Below are 23,133 nucleotides of genomic sequence, written 5' to 3' on the forward strand. Positions count from 1 at the left end.
ATATTCCAGCCTGCCGAAAATCTTCATGCTGCCAGCTGGGAGGCTCTGCTGCTTTTCCTGGAGAGCAGGAGCAGCTCCGTGTCCTCTCCCTGCTCCTAGAGCAGCATCCCCGTGGGCTGCCAGCGAAGGAGGGATTTCTTTTGCAGCCCCTTTCCTTTTACTCCTCCTCTTCTTCCCTTTTGGGAAGCTCTGGCGCTGTCACCGAGCAAAGGACGCTTGGTGGCCCTTGGGGACCACCTGCTCCCCCCTTCCCGAGCCTCCTATTGAAAGGCAATCAGCTTAGAGCCGGGCTAATTACCATACAGCTGGCAGGGAGGGCAGGGAAAAGCGGGAGCAGAGCAGGATGCGCTCCCAGTGACCCGACAGAGCCAGGCTTTGTGCCTTGCCCGGATCCCTGGAGCAGAGCCACGCTTTGGGCAGCAATTCCTGCCCCAGGAATCGGCCCTGCAAGGGCCAGATGGGCCCTGGATTGTTCTGCACCAGCTGGGCTCAACGAGGCCCAGAGCTCTGCCCACACTCAGTTCCCAAACTGCTCCGCACTGGGAATGGCTACGAGGCTGGGAAGGAGATTTTTGAGAGCCCTGTGTCCTTAAAATGATGGAATTAAAGTTGGGAAAGGTCTCCAGGGTCATTAATTCCAGCGTGGCTGTGCTCACCACCAAACCACGTCCCCAAGTCCCACATCCACACATTTTTTGGGCACTCCAGGGATGGTGATTCCACCTGTTCCAATGCCAGAGCACCCTCTCAGTGAAGAATTTTTCCCTAATTCCCAATCCAACATCTCCCACTGTCCCCTCAGTTTTGGAGCAGTGGAAGGTTTCAGGAAAATCGGGACCTGTGAGCAAGGCCTGCTTCAAACATTCCCATTTCTCTCCTCCTTTCCCACTGGGAAACATCCCCAGCTCTGTGTTTTCCACATTACCTAAATTACAGCATCAAAAGGAAACAGATTTGGGATGAGTTTTTCTTCCCCACTGGATTTCTTTTAATTAAAACAACAATGAAACAAAATGCCACAGACCACTTCCCTCTGAACTTGGCTCTCAGAAAGCCAAGGACAATCCAATTCAAAATCACAGTTCCCCACCCCAAAACCACTTAAAAAAATATTGTTTACCCCAAATTTCCTCCCTTAGCAGGGTGCTTGGGTAGACACTCGTGAGAAAATAAAGATATTTGTGCCACCACACTGATTAAGCACAACAATCTCCCAATCTTTCCAGAGGCCAGAGGGTTTTGTGGGCTCAGCTTGAAGATTTCTATTTAAATCAGGGCTGCAGAGGGCCCTGCTCCATCACGAAGGGAGAGGCAGCAGCACAGAGGGGCTGAAAAGCAGCTCAGGACAGTTCCAGGCAGGAAAATTTAAATCCTAAATTGCAGTGAGGATGTTCAGGTCCCTTCCAGGCTCTGAGGTTTTGTATCCTGATGGAGACTAATTGCTGCTTCTCCCTCTAGGAATCTTCATTCCCTGCTGCTCCAGGGAGAGGCTGAAGTGAAAAACCCACACTGGAGAGTTTTTTCAAGTCCCTTTGGATGAAATCATCGCTCCCAGGGGAGCTGAGGGGTCACAAATGGATTCACCTCTCCCTCATGACTTCATCAACACTCCCAGGCCATTCCCAGGGAATGTCACCCCTCAGAGCTCAAATTTCCATTCCATGGATTATGGCATTTCTGAGGGAGGGCATTAGAGGCCACTTAGCTCCCTTCTAAGGGGGAATATTGATCCCTGTGAGTGCCTGCCAGATGTGGATCCAATCCCACCAAACCCAAGCTCCTCAAATCTCCAGGCACCAAAAAAGAATCAGCCAAGGGTTGTTGTCACTGCAGTGCTGAGCCCTGAGCCACAAGTGAGCATCACACAAAGAATTAAAACCTTATTTTAACTCCTTTCATGAGGGTGAAACCAAAGTAATTTAAAACTGGGCTTTAAAATGCCAACTCCAGATGCCAGGCCAAGGCTTTTTTGTGTTGCTTTCAGTAAATACCCATTTTTATGAGGAAAAAAATGCCAGAGGAAGGAAATCTGGGTGGGTACTCACCTGCAGGAGGGTCTGCAGGGCCAGGGCAGCAACCCAGGGAGAAGAGGAGGGAAAGAAAAATAAATTAGTCGATGTTTCTGCAACCTTCAGGTTGGGAATCGCTGCCAAGGGTGGAAAATCTGAGCCCAGGTTAATCAGAGATGCTTCCTCACTGAAGGCTCAGCTTAAAGATTTTAAATCAGGGTAGACACTAGTGAGGAAATAAAAATATTTGTGCCACCACAATGATTAAGCACAACAATCTCCCAATCTTTCCAGAGGCCAGAGGGTTTTGTGGGCTGAGCTTGAAGACTTCTATTTAAATCAGGGCTGCAGAGGGCCCTGCTCCATCACAAAGGGAGCAGCAGCAGCACAGAGGGGCTGAAAAGCAGCTCAGGACGGTTCCAGGCAGGAAAATTTAAATCCTAAATTGCAGTGAGGATGTTCAGCTCCAAGTTGTGAGAGAGGGTGGCAGGGAAGAGCTGTGCCCTTTCCCCAAAACCAGCTGTGCTCTGCAATGGTTTTCACAAACCACATCTCTGTCTCAGAGGCATTTCCAGAGTTTAAATCCTCCCACATCCTCAGCAGCAAAGAGGGAGGCCAAGTGAGAAGAGAAAAAACCACCCAGGTGCCCAAGCCTGAGGGGTCCTGGAGTGTCACCATCCCTCCCACCCTCAGAAGAGTCAGGAAAATCCTGGATTTGAGCCAGCTGGAGCTCGCAGCAGCCACGAGGTGACATCCAGGTGGCACCCAGGCTGTGACAGCCAGGCCCCTGAGCAGATGGCAGCTGCCAGGGGCACCCAGAGGGGCACCAGGACTCACCCTCTGCTGGATCAGGGCGTGCTTGTGCTCCATCTCCCTCTTCTCCACGGCTGAGTCGATCACCAGCTGGTCCAGCTGAGGGCAGGGAGAGCAACAACAGGTGGAAAAGTTGGGAAGGAGTTTGAGGAGCTGCTCTGGGGTGACAGCAGCACTTTCCAAGATCCCAAATCCCCAAAAAGAGGGAAAAAAGGAGGGGGGAAAAAAGGAGGGGGGGAAAAAAGGGAAAAGGGGCAAAAAAGAGAAAAGGGGCAAAAAAGAGGCCAAAAAGGGGCAAAAAAGAGGCCAAAAAGGGGCAAAAAAGAGGCCAAAAAGGGGCAAAAGAAGGCCAAAAAGGGGCAAAAAGGGGCAAAAGGCTGTGTTTGGATGTGCACCCACTCATCCAGCACCCCCAGCACGACACTCCAAGCATTCCCTGCTGGCCAAATGTGCAGCTGGATGGAAAAGGGGGGTGTCCCTCCTCCTTTTAGGATGAAGGGGTGCAAGCAGAGCCCACCCCATTCCTGTCCCCTCACCTCTGTGGCCAGTTTCTTCATGTAGGGGTCCAGCTCGTGGAGGAGGCTGTAGCCCTGCTGGAAGAAGGTGTACTGGGCGTGCATGAAGGACAACATCTGGGGAGGGAAACAACAGCAGGGTCAGGGAGAGGGTGAAAAACCCTAATTCATTATCCCCCACCAGAAAATAAAAAGGGTTAACACTTTCTTTTTTTCCTTTCCCAAAGCAATTTATCCCTCTTCTCCTTGTTGTGGGCACAAAGCAGGGAAAGCAGCGTCCTCCACCCTGAAAATCCCATCCAGGGCTGGATTTGCTCCCTGGGGAGCTGCTCCAGCTCCTCTTTTTGGCATTCCTGCACCCCCAGGGCAGTGCCAGGGCTCCAGGGCTGCCCTTTCCTGCAGCCACTGAGGGCACCCACAGGGCTCTTACCGCATCCAGGATCTCAAATTTCTTCTTGGCTTGCAGCACGTTGATCTGTGGGGGGAAAAGCAAGACATTTTCAGCAGCAAATCCAGCCTGGAAGTCTCCCAAATTCACTGAGAAAGCCTCAGAAATCAATCACAAATTATTCCAAACCAATCCAAACAATTCCACACGGAAAGTGTCTGAAAGGTCAGTTCTGGTGAGTTCCAGGTGGGATAAAAAGGTGGAATAAATGCAGAACAGGTGGATTTTCTCACCTGGATGGGTTAAAATCACTGCTGGATCTGTGTCTGTACCCAAACCTTGCCCCAGTGAGGGGAATATTCAATATATCAATCACAGATTTCTTCCAGCAGGCCCCATATTTCAGATTTAAAAGAACAAAATAACTCCCCTCACTCACTAAAAAACTTGAATTAAAAACCAAAAGATACCTGGATAAATTCATGTCTTAAGACTTTAATTAAACACCAAAGGATACCTGGATAAATTCACATCTATACATTTCAAAACTGGTGGATTTAAGGTGACACCTCGCACTGGGCCAGCCTCCCCATGGATCAGCAGAATCCAGGAATTCCTGGTTTTCAGTGGGAGAAATGCAGGGAGCATCCTACAATGAGGCCTTGCATTCATGTCCAAAGGCAAAATGGAAAATACAAATGATTTATCCTTCGAGGGGACAGCGTGGCCCTTCTACCCCCAGAGCTTGGGACACCAGGGACAAGCCAGAAAGTTCCACCAGCTGGCCTGAGTGGCAGCCAGAGGGGACAGCCAGGGATCAGCACTGAGCTTCTCTGCTCAATCACTGCCTGAGAGCACAAAAAAACCTAGGAATGATTCCAAAAAATGACTGGAAAAACCCCCAAAGCCCGACCGTTCAGGGGGAAGTGAGTGAGGGCTGCTGCACTAGGAATTAAATAGAAATAAATAGAAATGGAATTCGAAATAAAGTAGAAATGAAATTCGAAATTAAGTAGAAACTGAATAGAAATGAAATAGAAATTGAATAGAAATTGAATTCGAAATGAAATAGGAATTGAATAGAAATTGAATTCGAAATGAAATAGGAATTGAATAGAAATTAAATAGAAATTGAATAGAAATTAAATAGAAATTGAATAGAAATTGAATAGGAATTAAATTCGAAATTAAATAGAAATTGAATAGAAATTGAATAGAAATTAAATAGAAACTGAATAGAAATTGAATTCAAAATGAAATAGGAATTGAATAGAAATTAAATTAGAAATTAAATAGAAGTTGAATAGAAATTAAATTGAAATTAAATAGAAACTGAATAGAAATTGAATTTGAAATTAAATAGAAACTGAATAGAAATTAAATTCAAAATTAAAGAGAAATTGAATAGAAATTAAATTCGAAATTAAGTAGGAATTGAATAGAAATTGAATTCGGAATTAAATAGAAATTGAATAGAAATTGAATTAGAAATTAAATAGAAGTTGAATAGAAACTAAATTCGAAATTAAATAGAAATTGAATAGAAATTAAATTCGAAATTAAGTAGGAATTGAATAGAAATTGAATTCGAAATTAAATAGAAGTTGAATAGAAATTAAATTCGAAATTAAATAGAAACTGAATAGAAATTAAATTCAAAATTAAAGAGAAATTAAATAGAAATTAAATTTGAAATTAAATAGGAATTGAATAGAAACTAAATTCGAAATTAAATAGAAATTGAATAGAAATTAAATTCGAAATAGAAACTGAATAGAAACTAAATTCGAAATGAAATAGGAATTGAATAGAAATTAAATTCGAAATGAAATAGGAATTGAATAGAAATTAAATTTGAAGTTAAATAGAAATTGAATAGAAATTAAATTTGAAATTAAATAGGAATTGAATAGAAACTAAATTCGAAATTAAATAGGAATTGAATAGAAATTAAATTTGAAATTAAATAGAAATTAAATTCAAAATTAAATAGGAATTGAATAGAAACTAAATTCGAAATTAAATAGAAATTGAATAGAAATTAAATTTGAAATTAAATAGGAATTGAATAGAAATTAAATTCGAAATGAAATAGAAACTGAATAGAAATTAAATTCGAAATTGTGTGAGGGACTAGAATTTCTCTGACTGAAATAAAGAGAATTTTCTCTTGATTTCTCTTACTGAGGTAAAACAATGAAAACTTCTCCTCTCAGCTGCAGGGTGCTGCTAAAGCCAAGGCTGGGGGCTTGATCCCTGCGTGGGAGCTGCACTCTGAACCCTCACAGCTCCGAATATTCCACGACCACAGCGTTTTAAAGAACAAAATCCCATCCTGAGCACTCCTGAGAGGGCAACATTTACCCACCTGCAGCACATAATCCAGGGCCAGGTGCCTGAAACATTTCCTGGTGATGCTCAGGGTGCCCGTGGCCTCCTCCACCTCGTGGGGCTTGTGCCGGGGCGCCTGGGCGTTCTTCACCAGCGAGATCTCCATGTCCTCCCGCACCTTGTCGAACTGCTTCTTGGTCTCCTTGAACTTCCTCACGTCCCTGGGGCCAGGGAGGGAGAAATGGGGGGGAAATGGGGAGAAATGGGGAGAAATGGGGAGAAATGGGGGGGGAGAAATGGGGAGAAATGGGGAGAAATGGGGGGGAGAAATGAGGGTTAGAAATGGGGAGAAATGAGGGTTAGAAATGGGGGGAAATGGGGAGAAATGGGGGGGAGAAATGGGGAGAAATGGGGAGAAATGGGGGGGAGAAATGGGGGGGGAGAAATGGGGGGGGAGAAATGGGGAGAAATCAGGAGAAATGAGGGTTAGAAATGAGGGTAAGAAATGAGGGTAAGAAATGAGGGTTAGAAATGGGGAGAAAGGAGGGTTAGAAATGGGGGGGAGAAATGGGGAGAAAGGAGGGTTAGAAACGAGGAGAAATGAGGGTTAGAAATGGGGAGAAATGGGGGGGAGAAATGGGGGTTAGAAATGGGGAAAAATGGGGGTTAGAAATGGGGAGAAATGGGGGTTAGAAATGGGGGTTAGAAATGGGGGTTAGAAATGGGGGTTAGAAATGGGGGTTAGAAATGGGGAGAAATGAGGGTTAGAAATGGGGAGAAAGGAGGGTTAGAAATGGGGAGAAAGGGGGGTTAGAAATGGGGGTTAGAAATGGGGAGAAAGGAGGGTTAGAAACGAGGAGAAATGGGGAGAAATGGGGGGGAGAAATGGGGGTTAGAAATGAGGGTTAGAAATGGGGAGAAATGGGGGTTAGAAATGGGGAGAAATCAGGAGAAATGAGGGTTAGAAATGAGGAGAAATGGGGAGAAATGAGGGTTAGAAATGGGGAGAAATGAGGGTTAGAAATGAGGGTTAGAAATGGGGAGAAATGAGGGTTAGAAATGGGGAGAAATGAGGGTTAGAAATGAGGGTTAGAAATGGGGAGAAATGAGGGTTAGAAATGAGGGTTAGAAATGAGGGTTAGAAATGAGGAGAAATGAGGGTTAGAAATGGGGAGAAATGGGGGTTAGAAATGAGGGTTAGAAATGGGGAGAAATGAGGGTTAGAAATGGGGGTTAGAAAAATGAGAATAAAGCATCGAGAGGGGCAGTGAGGCTGTGGGCAGGCCCCAGGTGCCAGTGGGATCCCAGCTCAGCCCATCGTGTCCAGCTGGAGAAACTCCAGATTAAATCAAATCTTTCTTCAGAGAGTTGGTAGGGAAGATATTTTTTATTTTATTTTTATTATTGGTTTGGTTTTATTATCAATTTTGTTTTTTTTTTTTTTGGTTTATTTATTCTTTTTTTGGAGGATCAGCCCTGCAGGGAGGTTGTGGTTCTGCTCCCAGCACACCCAGGACACGTGGAATGGGAGCTCAGGAAGCTGAAGACCGAAGGGAAAATACAAATACTCACTCTTTGACAAAATTGTGCAGCTGCTGCCGGACTGACCTCTGGGCCTGATCAAACAGGATCTGGAAGGAAGGAGAGGGGGAAAAAAGTCAATTATTTTGCAACGTGGAAACACTGAGGAGTCAGAAAATTCATGAGCAGCTCTTGAGGAGCTTCCGTGTGAGGGACTCCGAAAACTCCAGGGCTTTGTGGTGTCCATCACTTGGTCATAACAAATCACGACTTTTCCCACAGCTGCAGCATTCCCAGGTGTCGAATTCCTGCAGAATTCCTGCAGAATTCCCACCCGGGGCTCTGACCCTCACAGGGATGAGGTGCCACCATCACACCTCCACAAGCAGAGCGTTTGGAGGAGCTGCTCCCTTTACATCCCTGTTGCGAGGGCTCAATCCCGAGGCTCGAATTCCTCGTTTTGAGGCGTCATTCCCATCCCGAATTCCTCGTTTGGAAGCATCAATCCCATCCCGAATTCCTCATTTTGCCGGAGGAGGGCACTGGAGCCTCAGCGCTGCATCCAGGGAAGGAGGGAAGAGCCAAAAACACGCTGGGAGCTCGGGTGAGGGGTCCAGTGCACGGTACAGAGGCCGAGTTCTTAAAAACCTCTTAAATTTTACTCTCTTTTGCCAAATAAATCCTTCCAAGCCCCTTCCTTTACACCTATTTATTTGTATTTGGGTTTGTATTATAAAATAATATAAACGTATGAATAAATAAATGTAAACATATAAATCTAAATCTAAATATATGAATAAAAAAAATTAGATGTATTATAAAATTATAAATAAGCTTTGTTTATATTTACATTTATTTATATTTACATTTGTATTTCTCCACCTCCTGCTCTGTCAATCCTCCTCTCCCTGCTCCTGTCAGAGCACCTGGAGCAGGGATTAGAGTGGTTCCTGAGGGAATTCCAGGTAAGGAACACCCCTTTCCTGCCTGTGTTCCACACCCCCCTGTGACCCCATATCCCTTTAATTCCTTCATCCCTGATTTCGCCAGACAAAATCTCCAGGGGAACATTTCCAAGCGTGCCCTCCATTCAATTTTCAGCATAAATAAATCGAGTTTTAAGAGCTAAAGTTTCAAACATAAAACCCAACCCTCGGCTTTCCCTCCTTTCCCGGCCAGACTTGGAACAAATCCGTCGGTTTTCAGATTTTCCAGCCCAAAATCTCACCCCACCCTCCTTCCCTTTGCTGAGGTCCATGACTCAGCCACAGCTGTGCCTAAGGAGGGGCAGGATGGGAGAAGGGAATTCCCATCCTTCCCCCCCAACAGCATTAAAAACCTGGATCCTACATTCCCCTTTCCCAGGTTTCGGAGGCCACGGGATCAATCCAAACCTGGGCTTGTTAGGGGCAGGAATTTCAAGAAATGAAAGCAAGCTCAGGGCGTTATCCCTGGAATTTCGAGCCTAAAATCAGGATGGGAGACACCGGAGATCCAAAGGCTGGTGGCAAATCCATGCTGCTCATCCCGCCTGGAATCTGCCTGGAACCAGGACCTCCACCTGCAGAGGTCAGCATTGGATCGGCAGGAAATTCCTTCTGTCCCTGAACAGAACATCCCGGGAAGCCGAAGGTCCCAGGCTTTGGAAGGATATTTTTCCCCTGGATCAGCACGGTGGGATGTGACAGGAACTCATCCTCAGGGGCTCCAGGGCAGTGCCATTCCCAGGTCCCTACTCCAATCACAGCCAGCTGGAAAAATTCATTCCTGGACCTCTTCCTGCATCTCCATCACCCACCTGAGCTGCCTGACATTCCCTACAAAGCCATTCCCAGAAAAGCACAACCAGCCAAGGCCAGGAGCCCTGAAATCCTAAGGAGAAGCAGCCCAGGAAATCTTGGATCCCACCTTCCTGAGCACTCAGGAGTTCCCTGGGAGTGTGTGGCTGCTTTGGGAATGGCTCAGGCTGGATCCAAATCCAGCTGCTGGGGACACAGATCCCTCTGTGAGGTGGGAATGACAAAGCTGCCAGGAAAAGTTCAAAATGGAGGGAAGAAATGGGGCTAAAAGGACCCAAAAAAGGCAGAGGACACCGACTCCAGCTCCTGTCACCTGCCCTCTCAGGTGCCTTTGGTGTTTATTCCTCTCGGTGCATTGAAAGGAGAAGAAAAAGTGGGAATTCTCCAGAGCTCTGCATGTTTATTTCCACATTCCAGAAGCTCCAAGCTTGGATTTTGCTGAGTCTGAAGCAGGCCCCGTGCTCTGGCAACAAAATTGTAGAACAACTGATTTTTTTTTGGTGGGGGGGAGGATATTTTCCCTTTCTTTTTAACTGGTTCCAGTTGTACATACTGTCCTGGAAACATTCCTGGAGCGAAGCTCCGACATCCATTCCACAGCTGAGATCCTTGGATGAGCCAGACACACGCACAGACACACTCACACGCTCAGGAGACAGCAGCAGGCACTAAAAATAACTCCCTGAACCCCTGGAAAGGGCTGGGGATGCAGCTGAAGTCATTCCAAAGCCATTTCCTGGAGTAGGATTTGCTCTGCTGTGCTCTCCCAAGGCTGGGAAAGGCAGGATTTGGGAATATCCCCCCTGGGCGTGTGGTGGTGGCAGGGAGACACTGCTTGGGAGAGCTCCTGAGCCACAGTGGGGGACAGGGGAAGGGTCCCAGATCAGCTGGGAATTCCCAGCTCTGGGAAGGATCCTCCTGCTGAGGGAAAAACAATTCCCACTTCAGGGGAAGCTGCACTTGCAGATTTTTCGCATCCAGAGGTTCCTGGCTGGGGCTGCTTCCTCAGGGCTGGGCTGCAGCTGGAATGGGATCCCTGGGATGAAGGGGGAGCTTCTCAGGGCTTCAGGTGCTCCTTGGAAGGAAGGTCTTATGGAAGAAAATCAGGGTTTTCTCTGCTGCTGACACTCATTTATTCACTCCCATTTATTCTCCTCACACCACCACAAAAATTTGCTGTTTGCTCCCAAATCCCCCCGGCCCTGGCAGAGCTGCACGTGCATCCCCTGGCGCTTTTATCCTGGGAAAAAAGCCTTTCCACCTGCCTCATGAAATAATGAAAGGGACTTGGTGCAGCTTCTCCTCCAGCTGCAGTGGGTTTGTTGCATCCCAGAGCCTAATGGGCTCTGACAGGGCCCTCGTGGGCAGAAGTGGGTCAGGCAGAGCTGACACCCTGCAGCTCCTGCACTTTAAAGCACTTCTGCTTCAGGCTCTCACAGGCACAGACTTCAAATTGCAGCTTTGGAGCCACCCAGAGCGAGGCACCTTCCTTTCTCCAGGAGGTTTTGGGGTGGAGAAAGGCCAGATTTGGAACTCCTGGGGCTGTGTTGATGAGTGAAGGAAGAGTTATTGTGTGGGAATTTCGCTGCTTTGATCTCAGGGCAGGATTAACAGGTCCTGCGTGTTAAAATCCTTCAGCACCCAAGATCCCCTGAGCAGTGCTGGACTCCCAGTTTGACCCCTCCACACCCTCACCCATGGCCTGATGCCACTAATTTGGATGCCAGGCTCCAGAATCTATCCCAAATCTGCCCCAAAATCCTCCTCAGGCCCCTGTGTGTCCTCGCTACAAACCCCTCTGCTGCCCAAAAAGAAGAAGAAAAAATTCTGCAGTGCAGGACTTTGGTGAATCATCCTCTTCCTTTATGAAGGGGTTTTGTCACCCTTCCAGGAGCCCAAATGGCAAACACAGGGGACATCAGCAGTGCCACCAGCACCCGAGGGGACAGGAGGAAGCAGCCCCTTACCATGTGATAATTGATCATTTCCTGCAGGCTGTCCCCGAATTTCTCCAGGCACTCCTGCAAAAACAAAACCAAAAAAAAGGTGAAGTGGCAATGAAGAGAAGCAGCTGCCCCTCACTGCCAGGGGTTCAGGAGAGGCTCAGGAAGGCTCTGAGGAGCCTCTGCTGCTTGGCAGGGAGGTTTTGGAGCCATTTGAACCTGTCCTTGCCAGTCCAGAGCCCAGATCCACGTGTGCCTGCGTGGGCTGGTTACCTCCCAAATCCCAGATGCTCACTGACCTAGATTCCCACAACCTTCCTCAAAGTCTGCATCTGCCTGCAAATCGTGCATCTCACCCTGACCTTCCAGCTTGGTGTTCTCAGACAGCCTCTGCATCCCTCCAAGCGTAAAATCTCATTTTAAGTGGCTGCTTAAGCAGCAGAAGGGGCTTGGATTTGTGATCCATTGGATCCATTGCCAGCAGCAGGGATCTGAGCAACCCCCAGCCCTCCCTGTGCCCCCTGCCCCACCCCAAACTCACCGAAATCATCTCATCCTTCTTGCACTGCTGCGACAGGTCCCGCACCCCGCTGACAAAGTGCTTGTTGGTGGTGATGTAGACCTTGCCAGCCTCGATCATGCCACTGCAGAGCTTCACCAGCTGCACGGGGACACAGGGACAGGCTCAGCACTGGGATTGAACCAGCCTGGGTTTGTCCCACATCAACCCCAGAGCTTTGGGGCAAACACCCTTCCCATTCCTGCTGTGCTGGGAACCTTCACCAGCAGGAGCAGGGATGCAAATCCCACCCCAGGGCATGTCCTGCTGTCCACATGCCACTTGTCACTTTGGGACAGCAGGCCCAGGCTCTCCCCTGAGGGCAGATGGATCCAGCAGCCCGTTTTTTCCAGGGGGTTTCTCCTGCTTGGTCCATCATGAAAGGAACCTGATCACACAGATGGGCCAGGGAGGATCCAGGATTGACTCCTTGGTGCTCAGAGGAAGGGAAAAGCTGCCTAAAAATCTCTTTGGGAGCATCAATCAGAGCCCAGCTGACTGTTGTACTGGTGTGTACTGGCGTGTACTGGTCCTGCTCTTACCTAGGAGTGACAGGAAGCCAGAATTCAGCTTTTCTATCCTGTTTTCCTTTATTCATCTGCTTAACCCACCCCAGCTGTGAGCAGACAGTGCCAATCCGAGCTCCCTCACAGCTTAAACCATCAGGATTGCAGATTAATGAAATATTTCCCACATTCCTGCAGCTCCAGGAATCTTTGCTGGGAGGAATTCCACCTCTGGGACCTGGTGCAGCCTTTCAGATGGACCTGGGAAGAGCCTTTTTATAGGGATGTCACCAGGGAAAAACGGGGTAGCTTCCCCCTCTGGAATTTGCTGCAGCACCAGGCACCCATCCCCAGACAGCCTTTATTAACTCTGGATAATTTAACAGCTGCAGGGAACATTCCCAGACTTCCACAGCAAACTGGGAGTGGAGCTTTAGCTTGGAATTCTTGGCCATTGGCCTCTCTCCTTTCAGACCAAGCTCCTTGTAAAACAACCTAAAGATAAACCCATAAACCAAAGGATATTTGCAACAGCAAGGGCTGCCCACTGAGAAAATGTTTTTGGGGTTGGTTGGTTTTGTTTGCTTTACCTCATCCCTGTCCTGGGCTCCTGAATTAAGTGGAAAACTTGCTGCTGATAATGAAAAACAATATTTTACATCCTCAAAACCCAGCAGCTTTTTAGGGATATTCGTTTTCCTAATGAAAAATGGGGGCTTTTTCCTGCCAGCCAGCCTCACCTACAGGCTGGGAACGAGGAGCTCTCCGCTTTGGTTGGATGCCAAAGCCCCGTGTGCTGGTTTGGGGCTTGGGGTTTGTTCTGTTCCTGCAGCCCCGGGGCTTTGGGGTTTATTTTGGGGTCTGCTCTGTCTGCATTGCAGAACAAGCTCTGTAAAAGCACAGCTGAGCAGATCTGAGTGCATAAATAAAAATATCTGGGGTCACACGTGGCCCATCTGAACCTCCAGCCTTCTCTCTCACACCCTCCCCTGCCCCTGCAATCGCAAGATCCCCTCCAAACCCCGGGAAGAAAAGCAAACAGCTGCAGTTCCTTCACATCTGGAGCCCAGACTGCACTCGGGATTTGGATGGAGCCTCTGGAAAGGAAATCCAGCCTCTCCTGCAACGTGGCAGCTTCCAGAGCACCTCTGCAAACAAAGCCCTGTGGCCAAGGCTGTGTCCCCAGGAGCTCAGGGCCAGCCAGCAAAATCCCAATCCCAAGGGAGCAGTGGAAATGGGATAAAATGTAGGAAATCTCTGGCTGAATCATTGCCACTGTTTTACCCCCAGTTAAACAGGTGATAAAAGATAATAATTGATAAACCAAGGGCTTGGGGGCACAGGAAAAGGCAGAGTAAAGTCAGGCTTTGTCAGGCCAGTCCTGGCAGCTCTTTGGGACTAACATTCCCACCTGGAAAGGCTGCCCTGGGCATCTCACACAGGAGAGGAGCTGGGCCATCCCAGGCTGATTTATTAGGAATGGGAATGATTTATTAGGATTTATTAGGAATGGGAATGATTGAATCTGGTCCGAAGTTACCCTCAGAGGAATTAATTTGAGCTCCAGTGGTTCTCCAGCTGCAAATCCCAGCCCCACTGCCCTGGCCCCGGGCTGACAGTGACTCCTGCACTTCCAGCTCCATCCTCCTGGCTCCAGGATTGTTCCTGGCACTCCACATCCCCTCCCTGCAGGGCACTGTGCCACAATCAGAGCAGTTTTCACCCCCTGCTCTCTTTAGGGAACCCAAATCCCTCTGCAGCCTCCCCAGTGCCACCAGTGCAGACAAAGCACTCCCAGCAGCTTGATGAGTAAATAGGTTTTATAGGACACAGCCTTGCCTAGGGCTTGTGGCTTCCACACAGCTCATTTCTCCCTCAGACACGGGCTGTGGGGAATCTCAGATAAAAAGCCAGCAGCTCTTCTGGCTCCTCTCCTTCGTTTCTTTCTATTTTTGTTAAGAAACAACATCTCAGACGAGGAGGAGCGGGGGTGGAAAAGCCAACTTCCAGCACAAGCTAAAAACTGGGTGTAAAGAATCACCAGCCTAATGCAAAATGGCCAGACTGGTCCCTCAGAGGGCATTTCCAGTGTCACATCCCAGAGAGTGGTTGAACAGCAGGGCCCTTGGGTCCCCGTGAGGACACCAAACACCTGCAATGGGGCTGCAGCTGCAGTGGGGCCCTTGGGTCCCCGTGAGGACACCAAACACCTGCAATGGGGCTGCAGCTGCAGTGGGGCCCTTGGGTCCCCGTGAGGACACCAAACACCTCCCACCCCACACAATGTCACAGGCAGGAGGGTGGAGAGGGGACAGCCAGCACTGGAAGAACTGCCCAGGGCAGTGAGAGTCCTCTGGGATGCAGGAGCAGGGCGAGGAGGTCAATATTCACCAGCAGGTCTGGCTGGTGCTCCTGTCCCAACTCAGAGGTGCCCTGCCAGGCCTGGGGACAAGCCTGGGGTGTTAAACATCGATTTATGGGCTCAGGTTTTAGGGGAGACCCTGCAGGGATGTTCTTGCTGAGCAGGGACTCACCAGTCCCCCTCAGACCCCAAAGTGCCCTCACCTTGTCGAGCTTTGCCTCGATCTCCACCACATCTGTTTCCACCTCATCGATGGTTGCCCTGCAACGAAACAGCGACGAGGAATCATTAACTGGCAACAAGGAATCATTAATTAGCAGTGAGGAATCGTTAATTGATGGCTTGTGATGACTGGGGAAGAGGCCAGGAAGTGGTGAGCAAGGATCAGAGGGGCTGAGGGCTGCGTGGACAGGAGGAGGGGCTCGTCATTCCCACTTGGATGTTTCCTGCTGCTACAAAACCTCAGGGCTGAATCGCTCCGGGGAAGGCTCAGGAATGAATTCCAGGCATGGGGAAAGAGATGGAGATTATTCCATTATTCCATCTCCTGTCAGCACCACAGAGAAATTCAGGTGGGTTGGGAAGACACCCCCAGCAAACTCACTGAGTGGCTTCGTTCTCCTAATTACCAGCAGTGCTAATTGTCACAGGGAGAACCATTGCTCCATCCATTCCCATCAGGCACAAATTCCCTGTTCCAGCCTCACCAAACCCCATTTCCAGGCTGTACCTCTGCCTGAAGAGGTGAATGATGACCTTTAAACCTCAGGAACCAGCACTCAAACACAAACAGAGCAGCCCTTTGGCCACTGAACACCAAAAGGCTCCTCCACACACGTGGGGCTTTGCTTGGATGGGGATAACTCTGCTCCAGGATTCTGGGATCTGCTTCCTTTCCACGCCACCGGACAGATGTGACAGTGAGGAGCTGTCAGAGCCCAGCTGCAAAGGTCACCGGGCCTCCCTCTCCCAGTGAAACATTAACATGACATCAGCCACTTGCAGGAGGCATTCCCAGACTCAGGAATGTGGTTCTGGAATGATTTTTGGGAGGCCAGAGTCCAGCAGAGTCCCTGCAAACCTGAGAGTGTTCCCTGGCAGAGCACTTGAACACGGATTTCTTTAACCACACACCTGGGAATGTGGTCAGCCTCCCACCACCCCCCTGCTCCAAGGATTTGAAATCCAAATTTGACTGCAGGGAGCTTCTTAGGTTTGTGGGATCAGGAATTAAAAGGTTGCTTCCTGAAATATTCCAGCCAGGGTTTGAAAAAATCCAGGGTGAGCATGTGCCAGCTGCAGGGACAGCAGGGGAGGGATGGGATTCAGAGGGACATGAACTGATCCTGCCCTCAGGAAAAGGACAGGACACCCCCGATCCAAGGGAACAGCAGAAGGAACCATCAGGATTTATGCTAACTCTGAGGCTCTGGGTGTCTTCACCCCAGGAATATTCTCCAGTGAAAAACTCCTGGGTTGTCCCTTCTTTTTCCTCCAGCTGCCTCCAGAACCCCAGCAGAGCCCTGAACTCCCTCAGCCTCCCTGGAAAATGAAATCCAAGCTGGAGCCCAGCCGGCCCTGTGCCCAGGGCTTTGGCCACCATCGATCTGCCACCACCAGCCCTTGGAAAACACAGCCAAAAAAAGGGATTTTTTTTCCCTGGAAGAACGCAGCGCTCCCTCTCCGCTGCCTCCCATATGGCCACCCCACACAAAGGCAGCGTGGCTGTGCCCGGGGCAAAGCTTTTGGAAAGAAAAGGAATCATTAAAGAGGCTCCTTTCAGGCTTTTTCCCCTCTCCCAGCTATTTTTGTTCCCGGGGTTCGGGACTCGTGTGCCTTCATGCATCGCACTCTCGTTGCCAGATCCAATTTTTCCACTCGGTTTCCTCGTGCTGCTGATAGCTGGACACAAAAACCAGCCTGAAAAAGGAGAAGAGCTGGTTTTTCTGGGGATGCTTTTCTTTCCAGGGAAGCAGGAGCAGCCATTGTGGAAGCTGGCAGCAGATTTCCTGCCAGGAGGTGGAGAGAGCATCTATAATTTCCTCCCCATTTTTATCCCAGCCTGTGGATATATTTGGACTCCGTGGAGGAGGGAGACATTTTTGGGGCTGGGATCTGCTGAGGGGTGAACACGACGGGCTGTGGCTAAGAGGGCATGAAATTGGAGCTTTTTATTTGGGGTATGGGCTTGATGGGAAAGGTTCCAAAGGGTTTTAATCCAAGGGCAGAGATCCCAGGGATTAATTTGGCTGTAATGGAGTTCCAGGAAGCAAAGGGGGACATTTATCTATCCTTTTCAGGTACACTTTTATATCCAAAGGAAGTCCTTGGGGAGAGGAATTCTGAGGCTGAGGTGGGGCTGGGGTAGTGCAGCCATGCTTCCATTTGGGATAAGCTGGAAAAGGACCCCAATATTCAATCCCAACTCCTCCCACACACCTGATCCTGCTGCCCAAGGATTTTTCTTTCTGCATCTCAGGACTTGATCAACACCTGATTTCCCACCCTTCAAGGGCACACCATGCCCAAATCCATCCCTGGGTTTTGGGGGTTGAAAAAATATCCTTTTCCTGCTCACTGATTCAATTCCAGAGCCCACTGATCCTGCTTTCCTTGAGGAATAACGATTTCAGTGCAAGTGCTCGCAAGCTGAAGGCTCTGCCAGCTCCATTCCCAAATTTAAATCCTCCCACCACTCTCCCAGCGTGTCAGAGATGAAAGGCAGAGCCTTCCCAGTTACACAAGCAGGCTGAGGACCTGGAATGACTCCTCAGGGATGAGTTAATGCCACCTCAGCACTGCCGAGCTGCTCCATCCAGGAGGAATCTGGGAATGGGAATCCACATCTGCTCCCCACCCATCCCATCCCATCCTATCCCATCCCATCCCATCCCATCCCATCCCATCCCATCCCATGCCATCCCATGCCACAGCATTTGTGCCTCCTGAGCAAAGCCCAGGCTCAGGAGCACTCAGGGATGCTCAGCACAGCCTCTCCCAGCTGCAGGAATCCAATTCTGCCAAGAATTGGATCTTTTCACCCCCCCAAAAAAAAAAAGCTGGGCAGCCCCAGAGCAGCTGGAGCCATGTCCTGGCTGGGTGCCCTGCGTGTTTCCTGATGCTCTGCTCTTCCTGCTGAAGCTTTGCCAGGCCTTTTTCCGGCAGGAGGGGAGGGAAAACAATCCCTGGCCTCATCTAAAGCCCTTCTGAGTTTCCTTGCCCAGAGAAAGCAGCGATTCCCCACAGCCCAGAGGGCTCCACATTGTGCATTTTGCTTTATCCTTCAGAGAAGCCACTCAGAAATGGCAAAAATCCACCAGACGGGACAAAAATCTCACCAGAAGAGGTTTTTCTATCCCATGGGGATTGGAATAATGAGCTCTAAGAGCAGAATTTGCCTCATGCCTCCTCTGACTTGCTCCCAGTTCCAGCCAGGCACCAGGATCCCAATCAGCTGCATCCCAAAAGCGATCCAGGCAAAGGATTCCTGGAAAACTGATCGAGCTGAGGCTGTGGCTGTGTGGGAGGCCAGAACTGGATTTTACAGGCTGTGCTTGGAGAGAAGGATGGACAAAACCAAAGGGAAAATGTCCCCCTGCGTGCAGGTCTGGGATAGCACAGCCACAAAATCTCTCTTTAGTTGGATTTTCATCACCTCTGACTCCTGTAACAGCATTAAAAAGAGCTGGGTGGTGGCTGGAGCCATGATCAGGCCTAACAAAGCTGGGATCAGCTGAGCCTTGATCCCTACATTGATCGGCTCCCTTCCCAAGGAGACTGCAAGCACTCCCTGAGGAATCCACCTCTGGCAGGAGCTGGGGATCCTCCGGTGACCAAGGCCATGGATTCCATGGATAAATTCAGCATGAAATGATCTCCTTTCACCACAGCTGAGGCATGAAGCAATCAGCAGACATTGCCAGAGAGGCCTGGCTGCGTTTTCCTGCTTTTCCTCCAGGCTGGAATCGCGGCCGTGGTTTGCTTGGCATTTCTTTGTTCCCTGACACCAACACCCGCGTGAAGAGCAGCCGAAACCCAACCCCAAAACGGGGATTAAGAAGCAATAACGTGACCTAAAATTGCTCCGTTACCTCTGGCAACCAGCAGGAGATGGGAAACAAAAGCATTAAAAGTGTAATTCCCACTATTAAGTGCTCTCAAATCGGCCACTCACCCTCCCAGCTGTCAAAGCTGCCTTAATTAACCATTCCCTTCGTTCTCCTTGGGAAGTGCTGTTGGTTTTCCTCACTTTTCTGGCAGGGAAATTTAGAAATAATACAGAGGCTGAGGGGTTTTGATGGTCAGGAAAACACAGGGGTTTTCTGCAGGTTAGAGCAGGTGAAATGTGTGCGGGGAGGGCTCGTTTGTGCCTAAAATGAGCATTTTTACAGAAAATTGTACAGAAAATTGTGCAGAAAACTGTACAGGAAAAATATACAGAAAATTGTACAGAAAATTAAACACACATTTATACCCAAAACCTCTCTCAGTCACCACCCAGAGCTGCAGCTCAAAAGCACCTCAGAGCTTTTTCCTTCCCAAAGTTGCCCCCAAATGCAGCTCCAGCTCCTCACAGCTCCAAGTGAGCTCATCCCACTGGGATCCCAGCCAGCTCCCAGGGCAGTCAATGGGAAGAAATCCCTCCAGCAGGAGCAGGAATGCTTCCGGAGAGCTTCCCTCCCTCTTCCTGCGTCAGTGCCAGCTCCGGCTGATTTGTGGCTCTCCCACGTGGGAGCCAACTACTACAGGGTGTTACCACTCCCCTACAACTCCTGTGTTCCCATAAAAGCCTCTCCCAGCTGGAAAGGAGGGATGTTGGAGCTCCCCTGAGCTGTTCCCAGCTGTTCCCAGCTGTTCCCAGGATCCCAATCTCTCCCCTTTGGATGGATCATAAATCAGGAGCGCCGCACTCAAAGCTTTTGTACCTCGTGCTGTGCCCCGTCAACACCTGAGCGGGGAATTGCTAAAAATCCCTCCTTGCACCAGGAATTCCGAGGGGGATAAACCCCACTGGGTGAGCAGCAGCAGCAGGAATGACTGTCAGATCCAGGGAAACAGCAGATCCCTGCCTTGCAGCGACAGCTCCCCCCAGAAACATCTTGCATGGCCAGGGAAAGGCTCCTGCGTGAACCTGATGTGGTTGGAAGGGAGCCCCTGGAATGCTCAGATCCCAGAAAATGTTATTTATCCCCCCCTGGAGCAGCTGGAGCCCTGCTGAACCCAAATCAGGCCACTCAGGGCCCTACAAGATGTGGCACTGCAGGGATGCTCAGGGTCTCCCTCGGTTAATTCCGTGGCACAGAGTGATTGCCATGGCATTTCCAGAGGTCAGGATACAAGCCAGGAACTCCTGGATCCTGTTCCTGGTGGCCACAGCATCCCTGGGAGCTTTACCACCAACTCTGTGCCCCATTATTGCTGTTAAAGACTCAGGATGATTAATAAATAGCATAAGTAGCAGTGGCAAAATGCTCAGAGGTGGGACCTGTGGGTGTGCAAATATTACTACCATTATTATTACCACCATTATTATTATTATTATTATTATTATTATTATTATTATTATTATTTCTGACTGATTTCTATTTGAAACAGAGTGAAACCAACGTCTGCCTCGGTGAGACGAGCTCTGCCTGAAATAAAAAAGGGGGGGTTTGGCACAAAACCAAAGCATTTCTCATCCAGCTCCTTCTCCCAGAACCATCAGCAGCCTGACAAGGGCACTGACAGCTGCCAACTGCCCCAACTTTCTCCAGGAACTCAAATAAATGTTTTCCTTTAAGGAAAAGAGGATGAATTTTATGGATTTTAAGCTCCACCTCCCTATCTTTGTCTTCTGCCAGATGCTGTTTTTGGAGGTAAAATGAGGTAAACGCCACTCTTTGGATTTTTAGGTCGCTCTTTAGGGTTTTAGGTGGTTTTGAATAATTTATGAACCTCCCTAAATATCGATCTGAGGGCTCCTGTGCCCTCTGGTATCCACAGTTCTCCCTCCTTCCTTCCCAAGGATCAGCGCCCTTTGCATCTCTGTCCATGGGAGTATCACCATGGCAACGGCTCCACGGTGACGGTATCCATGGCAACCACACCCTCCCGGTGATTTCCATGGCTTTTTCCTCCTGGAAATGGCCGGGGAGTGGTCAGGGGATGAGTTCGGCCACAGGTGTGTGAGGGTGAGGAGTGGGGATTTGGGATAACATTGGAGATGGGAGTTTAAGGAGAAAAGAAGCTGGGAAATGACATCAAACAGCAGCTCAGCCTTCCCAGCTCACCTGGAAAAAGAGGATTTGGGAAGGGAATGAAGGGAAATCCTGGATCAGAACTCCCTCCATGAATCCCAGCCACTCCTGAATCCAAATCTCCCTGAAAACACAGATGGAGCCTTGTGTGTTTCACACACAGCTCATGGCTCAGGGGGCAACTAAGGCACAAAAACGGGGCTCAAATTGTTGAACTTCAAAGAGAAAAAAGTCCTCTCAGCCCTGGGCCCAGTTTTAAACCGGATTCCTGTTGGAAGACTCAACCCAGAACTGGGCAAAGGGGTTTTTTCTGCTTCTCCCAAGCAGCCACACGTGGGCCAGGCACAGCCCTGTCCCCTGCTCCTCTAAAAGCCACCAGCCACCATTTCCAAGCAATTCTAATCAAGCCAGGCTCCCCCATCACATTCCCAGCAATCCCAATCCTTAGCCCTTGCTCTTCCACACCGCCACTCATCCTCTTCAGAACCTGGCTTGGAGTTTCAATGGCAAGATCAAGGCAAGCTGGATTGAAACTCATTTTGGTGGAAGAGCAGTGACACTTCAGTAATGCTGAAATTCTGTTCCAGAGCAGCAAATTCGAATTAAAGAATATCCGGAGTTGGAAGGAACCCACAAGGATCAAGTTCTCCAAGTGCAGGTGATAAAGAACACAGAGAATAGAAATTAGAAGTTTTCGGTTCCCCCCGAAGTTGCTGATGGAGCTTAAAGACTAATGAGCAAAAAAGATGAAAGAATGTCCAAGTGGGCACAGGCTTCACTTCTCTCTTTGTGGATCAGTGGGAAATCCTGCCTTCCCCATCCTTGGGAGATGAGATCCCGGTCTGGAAATCAGGGAAAATGCCCCTCCACCATTCCCGAGCCTGCTGTTCCCTCCTCTCTCCCATCCTCGTCAAGCTCCTGAGCAGCTTCATTCGCTCCCTTCAGATTCCCGGGAAAGGCAGCCTTTCCCTTGTCCCCGTGTCATTTATCCCCTTTTATCCCTGTCCCCAGCTCCCATCTGGCTGCGCTGGGGGAGGGAATTCCCTCAGTCCCCGCTCGCACAAAGGAAAAGTCGATGTTTATCCGGTTCTTTGGGATGGAGATCACAGCCCGGCCCACCAGCCTGGGATAAACGCCTGGCAATGCCAAATTCCAAGGGTGGGGCTGGCCAGGGAGCTGTCTGGTGGCTCGGAGCGGAGTCTGGGCTGTGTCCTCACCTCTGGCATGACTTGGGCGAGTCATCACCACCAGCTCATCGCTGCCACTTCCACGTGCTGTGAACTGCCCTTAATGACAGCCGTGACACCCTCGCAGCGCTGCCGATGAAAGGCACCGCTCCCGACACTGCCAGGCATTTATTCACACCCCCTCCAGTGCTGACAAGGCAGCGGCACAAAGCTCCAGACAAACCCTGACCTACATTCGGAGGAGTTCTGCTGGAAGCTGCCACATGTGATGCTCCTGCCCGAGTCAGCAGCGTCCACCTCGGCAGGGAATGCACAGCTGGCCCTTTCCTGCTGCAAAGATTATTTTTTTCTCTTTTTTTTCCCAGCCCCAGAGCAAAGATTTTTTTTTTTTTTCTCTCTCTGTTTTTTTCCAGCCCCAAAATTGAGGGCTCTGCTGCTGGAGAGCAAAGCGAGGTTTGAAACACCCCGTGACACTTCAGATTCCACCCAGGACAGGGCAGCGCTGCTTGGAAATCCTCTCTGAGGCACAGGCTGGGCACAGGGGTGGCACAGCCCGCTCTTGTGATGCCAGCAGGGAAAGGAATTCCCACAGAACAGCTTAACTTGTCAGAGGAGGAGGACAAAGCTCCTTCCTGAGCTCTTGGAGCAGGTTTATCTCCCTGTCCTCATCACACCCTGCTGGAGTGCAGGGACGCTCACTCATGACTAATTATCTTGCTTAATCAGGTTAAGGAAAAAAGCCAATTTTGCTGGAAAACACAGATTTCCTCCCTGATTTCTGTCCCTGTGAGGAATTGGCTGCTGGAGCTGGAATCTCCCAGCACTGCTCCTCTGCCTGCCTGGTCCCAAAGGGAGCATCCACGAGGCTCCTGCCCCAAACAGCTCTGGCAGGGATAAAATCTGGCCCAGGTGAGTGCCAGGATGGATCCCTGACAGCATCCACAGCACCAGGACACCTGGA

At 49.5% G+C, this 23,133-nt stretch overlaps 1 protein-coding gene across 1 annotated transcript in view; it reads right to left on the reverse strand.

Moving 5' to 3' along the window:
- The window catches only part of ACAP3 (ArfGAP with coiled-coil, ankyrin repeat and PH domains 3), a 66,727-nt gene that overhangs the window by 19,632 nt on the left and 23,962 nt on the right, over window positions 1-23,133 (reverse strand). Inside the window, exons 2-10 of the mRNA XM_082295669.1 lie at window positions 14,950-15,007; window positions 11,861-11,980; window positions 11,344-11,397; window positions 7,629-7,687; window positions 6,094-6,277; window positions 3,768-3,812; window positions 3,359-3,454; window positions 2,847-2,921; window positions 2,046-2,057 (exon numbers count right to left, since the gene is read on the reverse strand). Of these exons, the coding sequence (XP_082151795.1) occupies window positions 2,046-2,057; window positions 2,847-2,921; window positions 3,359-3,454; window positions 3,768-3,812; window positions 6,094-6,277; window positions 7,629-7,687; window positions 11,344-11,397; window positions 11,861-11,980; window positions 14,950-15,007 (703 nt within the window). The remainder of the gene's footprint in view (window positions 1-2,045; window positions 2,058-2,846; window positions 2,922-3,358; window positions 3,455-3,767; window positions 3,813-6,093; window positions 6,278-7,628; window positions 7,688-11,343; window positions 11,398-11,860; window positions 11,981-14,949; window positions 15,008-23,133) is intronic.

This window comes from Coloeus monedula (assembly GCF_965178545.1).
Source record: "Coloeus monedula genome assembly, chromosome: 22".
In the NCBI taxonomy this organism is placed as follows: Eukaryota; Metazoa; Chordata; class Aves; order Passeriformes; family Corvidae; genus Coloeus; species Coloeus monedula.